At 49.7% G+C, this 6517-nt stretch overlaps 1 protein-coding gene across 1 annotated transcript in view; it reads left to right on the plus strand.

Moving 5' to 3' along the window:
* The first annotated feature begins 983 nt into the window (after window positions 1-983).
* Window positions 984-6517, plus strand: part of LOC123033583 (cytochrome P450 2J5-like) — a 17797-nt gene continuing 12263 nt past the window's right edge. Inside the window, exons 1-3 of the mRNA XM_044450247.1 lie at window positions 984-1128; window positions 1349-1509; window positions 2573-2749. Of these exons, the coding sequence (XP_044306182.1) occupies window positions 1038-1128; window positions 1349-1509; window positions 2573-2749 (429 nt within the window). The 5' untranslated portion in view covers window positions 984-1037. The remainder of the gene's footprint in view (window positions 1129-1348; window positions 1510-2572; window positions 2750-6517) is intronic.

Genomic DNA, 6517 nt, shown 5'->3' on the forward strand with positions numbered 1-6517 from the left:
CTCCCTTGACACCTGTAGCAGTAAAAGAGGAAGTACAGGGAAGGAAAGGAGGAAGGAAGCCTTACTTCTCTGACATTGCCCATCAACCATGCTGGTGATCTCATTAGTCTTGTCCTGGCCTGTGCCTGTGACAGCCATTAGTCTTGTCCTGACCTGTGACAGCCATTATAGCTGAGTTTCCATTACTGGGATGTTAAACATCCACTATTTGAAGCGAATTGATCCTGCTGATTCTTGGCTTTCAGTTTCCTTTCTACCAGTACCCTCACTTTAGAGAGACTTCCTCTCTTTGGAGTCACACGCGGCTGTGTTGGACTTCCTTGGCCATTTTCCACTTCTAATATATATATTAGGTCTGATGCCAGTGTGGTTGCCATTTCTAGTTGGTTCAACAAGACTCATTTCTTTCCCCAGGTGCTGAGGGGTTCTATTTAGGATTAAATCAAGGGTTGGTTGAAGCGGAGCCCGGCTTTTACCAGGATGTTTCCCATTGTCTAATGAATCTGAACTCCTCCTCTGTATTACACTGCTTCATCTGTTCATTCAGAATCCTCAGCTTTGGCTTTCCATGCATGGAACAGGTAGCATTTCAGAGAATGCTACTTAAACTGAGTAAAGGACCCATAATTTGTCCAAGTTCTTGAGGACCAGTGAACTTTAAACTGGGAAGAAGCTAGAGCTGCAATTCTAGCCTTGCTGGAGTTAAAGAGAATGGGGCACATTCCTACCAGGGAGACACATTCTGCAACTTTTAGCTTGACTTAGGGCTTTTGGTATTCTTTTGTGTAGAATAACCCAGAATATTGGTGTAAAATATAAAACCCATATTAAAGAGATGTTGTGGTGTCCAATAGACACAAAGACAAGAGCTGTGTTGAATAAATTGCAGTTAATGTGCTTCTTCTAGGCAGGCAACCAAACAATTTCTAACCTGAATTTTCTGGGAAATAATTTCTCATTGGTTCATGACAACCTCAGGTATTGTACTTTCAAATGGACACACCTGGAAGCAGCAGAGACGGTTTGGTGTAGTGACGATGCGGAAGCTGGGACTGGGGAAGAAATGCATGGAACACCAAATCGAAGAGGAGGCCAATCAACTTGCGGAGACTTTTGCACATGCAAAGGGTACGCAATCTCTGCAGATGATCCTGGCACACGTCCACGTCTGCTGAAATCTTCTTCTACTCTGTACATTTCGGAGTGGAATTTCATGTATTTGAGTAGATTTCTTAGAAGTAGCAAAAAAGAGTCGAGGTTGCAATAGTCTCCCATGTCCCCCCATGAAATCCAACTTTTACTGTTAACCGGAGGGGTTGGATTAATATTAATATATCTTCATTTGCAGGCCAGCCACTCGATCCTGCTTTGCCCATCACCAATTCCGTCTGCAATGTGATATGTGCCGTGACTTTTGGACACCGCTTTTCTCTCGAAGATGAACAGTTCCAGAAACTGGTCAAAGCAGTTGATGACGGCTTAAAATTTGCAGGCAGTTTCTTTCACATTGTGAGTGGCTCTTGTTTTTCCCTGCTGAACACTGAGGTCTTCCAAAGACTGATCTTTCCTTTCAGCATTTCAGCATATAAAACATTCTGAAACTCATTATGATAGGAAGCTGGAGTTGCTGTCTCCCAGCTTATCCATTGGACCACATACCCTATTACAAAGGTACCTATGAAATACAAACCTGGCGATTCAAGATGGGTCCTTGGTATCCTCTAGTTTGGAACAATTTTGTTCAACCAGCTCCCTTCTTATCCCAGTAGCAAGCTTCCAAAGGGGTGTCCATTTGTTTAGTGTTATTTTACTTCTCTGTTCAGTAATCCTGGATCTCAGTAGCCCTGGATCAAAAGCTCTCCTACATGGAGCAAATTATAGAAAGATAGAACAGTAGAGTTGGAAGGGGCCAATATGGCCATCAAGTCCAACCCCCTGTTCAGGGCAGGACACCAAGTTCAACCATCCCTCTCAGATGGCTGTCCAGCTGCCTCTTGGATGCCTCCAGTTGGTCATAGGTGGCCTTTATCTTCCTCTGCTGCCTTTGACTTTGCCCAGCATGATGGTCTTCTCCAGTGAGCCTGGTCCTCTCATGATGTATCTGAAGTACGACAGCCTCCGTTTTGTCCTTCTTGCTGCTAGGGCAAGTTCTGGCTTGATTTGCTCTGGGACACACTCGTTCCTCTTTCTGTCGGTCTCGGGTATTCTCAAGGCTCTCGTCCATGTTTTGAATGCATCTGTTTTCTTCTTCCCAGCATTCTTCACTGTGCAGCTTTCACACCTAGACACAGTGCTCGGGAATGCAATGGTGTGCATGATCTTGGCCTTTGCTCCCAGTGAAACACCCTTACATGGGATGCTCTTTTCTACTTCGTTCTTTGTTGCCCCTCCAAGCCTCAGTCTTCCTCGAATTTCTGGGCTACACTTCCCCTTTGAAGAAGTGGCTGAGCCAAGGTATACCAAACCTTTCACACTTTTGATTTCTTCATTATTGACAGTAAAATGCCCTAATTCCTCTGCAGGAATGTTTGTTTTCTTTGTATGCAGTTGCAGTCCTGATTTTTCCCTGCAGCTGTATGAAACATTCCCGGGCATCATGAAGCATCTTCCAGGGCCTCACGAAGAGGCATTCTCTGCACTGCAGGAGGTGCTCTCCCATGCAAGGCAGGAGGCAGAGGAGCACGAGGAGCAGGGGTCCTTCCACGAGCCACGGGACTTCATCGATTTCTATCTCCTGCAGATGGAGAAAGTAAGTGTCCTCTTGCTATCTGAGCTTTTCTCATCCAAGGAATTGCCCCACTTCCTGCTTTAGTTTTTCTAGAAGTGGCCTTTAAACCCACCATCAGTCTTTGCTTCCCCCACTACAATTTATGCAGATTGTGATGAATGCTTTACACAGCAGTGCTGTTTTACTCTCTTTTTTGGTAGCTTGCAAATTACAGGCAGTGTTGTTGTTGCTAGTTGTGAAGTCATGTCCAACCCATGGCCACCCCATGGGCAACATTCCTCCAGGCCCTCCTGTCCTCCACCATCCTTGGAGTCCACCTAAACTCACACCAACTGCTTCAGTGACTCCATCCAGCCACCTCATCCTCTGCCGTCTCCGTCTTCTTTTGCCATCAATGGTTTCCAGCATCAGGCTCTTCTCCAGGGAGTCCTTCCTTCTCATTAGGTGGCCAAAGTATCTGAGTTTCATCTTCTATATCTGGCCTTCTAAAGAGCAGTCAGAAGGAGGAAGGGAATTCAGTGACAGATGTGAGGGAACAGGCAAGGATGTTAAATGACTATTTTGCCTCTGTGTTCTCCGCAATGCAGGATGGAGAGGATCGGCATGGGGGATGAGGTGAGGCTGGGGATTTAAGGGCACAGATTAGAGTCACCCCTCCTAGATGTTGAGGAGCTCCTCAGGTCACTGGATGTGATAAGGCACCAGGCCCTGATGGGTTTCACCTGAGGATACTTAGGGAGTTGGCAGGGTACTCCCACACCTGCTGGGCTCCCTTTTTGAGGCCTTGAGGAGAACAGGTGAAGTTTCCGAGGACTGGAGGGTGGCATCAGTGGTCCCAATCTTCAAAAAGGGTAGTAGTGGGACATAGGGATTAACAGGTCAGTTAGCCTTACATCCATTCTAGAAAAAACAGTAGAAAGGCTCATAATAGTGAGATATCTGATAACCCTGGATAGGGAGTGGAGGTTGGTGACCCCACAACACAGCTTCCATAAAAACAGGTCCTGCCAGACGAACCTTGTGGAATTTTATGACAAGGTTTCAAGATGGCTAGACAGAGAGGACATGATGGAGGTGGTTTACCTTTATTTCAGCAAGGCCTTTGACAAAGTGTCACATGATATCCTGGTTGACAAATTGAGGAGTTTTGGGATAGACCGATGCACTGTCCAATGGATTAGGGCTTGGTTGATGGACCGAAAACAGAGGGTAACTATTAGTGGGGAATCATTGGGATGGCAGACAGTGATGAGCAGGGTTCCCCAGGGCTCTGTCCTGGGACCGATCCTGTTCAATCTTTCATCAATGACCTGGAAGAAAGGGTAACAATTCTGCTAATCAAATTTACAGATGATACTCAAATGGGGGCGGTGGTCACAAGTACAGGCTAGGGGACAAGTGGCTGGACAGCAACGCTTGTGAAAGGGTTCTTGGGGTAGTGGTCACCTGCGAGCTAAGTATGAGTCACCAGTGTGACACAGCAGTCAAGAGGGTGAACATCACCCTTGGATGTATAGCCAGAAGCTTGGCTTCTAGATCGAGAGAGGTGTTACTGCTGTAAGATATCCACAGCACACCCACCTGCTCTCCATCCACTTGGGTGCCCTCCCCGTTCCTCCAGGTACCTTCATGGGCACACACTTCCTGTGTCTGTGCCCTTATTCCACCACCCTGACTTTCCCTGGTGCTCTGCTTTTGCTCCACTTCAGAAGTTCCACCTGCATCCACTGCAAGGCTAATACTTCTCCCACAAAGACAGACTTCCTTTCCATGCTTGGACCACTGTGCAGGCATGATGTGGGCGATTGCATAGCTCTGAACAGCCATTTCTCTGCCTTCCTGGCCCCAGCTATGATTCTATGAATCTCTCATGGTGCTGAGTCAGAACAAGCATTAAAATAAAATTCGGAGAACTTCAGCCTGCTCAAATTCCCCCTGTGGAAGCATTCTGAGGGCACAACAGAAGCGTGGTTGAGAAAGCCCTAAAATCTGCTGGGTCATCAGCTTTTTTCCAGGCCTTGGTCCTGCTACCCACGTCCGGGAAGCCTCATGAGGCAGTGAGTCAGCTGGTGCGTCTGACCAATGACCAGTCAGTTGGCGCTTAACAAGGAGGCGGCTTCATCCCAGGAGTAAAGGGGGCCACACACTTGCAAGCCAAGCAAGGTTTACATGCAGCAGCACCCCCAAACTATGCACATTTCCAAATTCTATACTGCTGAGTAAACATTCTGTCATCCCCGTCTCCTTGCTGCCATCTAGTTTGTGCTCCAGCTAGTTTTTGCTGCCCCATCCTTGCCTCTCCTGGTATTTGGGAGGAGTCACTTCTTTATTCTATGCAGAGATTAGCTGTCATTTTATATATGATGAGCTGGAGGCTTGAGGTCTATGATTAGGGTACATGGTTGATATTTCCATTCAGATGGTATTTACATTCACCGCCTCACCTGAGCCCCACCCATTGTTGCTCAAGCGGGTGACAGTCCCTGCACAAGAAACAACTGCGTGCCGAGGGGACGCACCTCTTCCGCGCCCGGGACTCCGTGCCACCACCGCCCTGCAGCGAACGCCCGCGCCGCCAGCGCCACCACCTGAGCGGCCCGCCACGCCCCTGCACGGGTGGGAGACATGCTCCGGACAGGGCAGAGCGTCAGGAGGCCCTGCGCCCTGAAAGCGCCGGCGGCAGCCGGGGCCGGCGGCCTTGGGCCAGCGGCCGAAGGGAGATGGCCAAAGGGCAGTCGCTGCCATTTGGAAGCCGTTTGGGAGCTGAGCAGGGGGCTGGGCTGGCCAGGGGGCTTTGACTGGCTGTCCTATAATTGGCCCTCCAACTGTTCTTATAATTTTATTGTATTTTAAACTGTTTTTGGAGTCGTCCCTGGCCATGTCACTGCTTGTGCTTCCTGGGGAGCGCACGGATGCTGCCATTGGGGTAGTATTGGGCAATGGACGTAACAGCGGTGGGAGCTTAACATGTCTGCATAGAAGAAGGAAGGACAGATGGCTGTCACCTGTCCCTACTTCTGGTTTTGCCCCCAGCCAGAGGGTGCCAGGGAGTCTTGTCAGCCGCCCCTCGGGCCTGACAGTGCTGTTGCTTAATGCCAGGTCGGTCAATAACAAATCTTCCCTCATCCATGATTTGATTGTGGATGAGGGGGACGACCTGGCTTGCATTACAGAAACCTGGGCGGGAGAAGGGGGGGATGTTGCCCTCTCTCAACTGTGCCCACCCGGGTATCTGGTTCAGCACTGTTCGCGCCCGGAGGGGAGGGGAGGGGAGGGGGGGGTCGCTTTGGTTTACTGAGCCTCCATCTCTCTCACTGGACTTCCTGTCCCTTCGAAACCAGGGGTGGAGTGTCTTTACTTGGTGTTGGGCGACCGAGACATATTGGGGATTCTGTTGGTGTACCGTGCACCCTTCTGCCCAACAGTCTCCCTGCCTGAGCTGACGGAGACCGTCTCGGACCTGATGTTGAGGACCCCCAGGATGTTGGTCCTGGGGGACTTCAATCTCGATGCTGAGACAGGTCTGACCGGGGCGGCTCAGGACTTCATGGCCTCCATGGCGGCCATGGGGCTGTCCCAACATGTCACCGGCCCGACCCATGAACATGGACACACTCTGGACCTGGTTTTCTCGACGGGGCAGGAAGAGGGTGGTCTGAGGGTGAGGAATTTATGCTTGACTCCCCTGTCATGGTCAGATCACTTTCTGGTGAGGTTTGTGCTCGAGAGCAACCTCTCCCTCTGTAAGGGTGCAGACCCGATTGTGTGGGTCTGCCCCCGGAGCCGGAT

Source organism: Varanus komodoensis, unplaced genomic scaffold, assembly GCF_004798865.1.
Source record: "Varanus komodoensis strain SLA01 unplaced genomic scaffold, ASM479886v1 scaffold634, whole genome shotgun sequence".
NCBI lineage: Eukaryota > Metazoa > Chordata > Lepidosauria > Squamata > Varanidae > Varanus > Varanus komodoensis.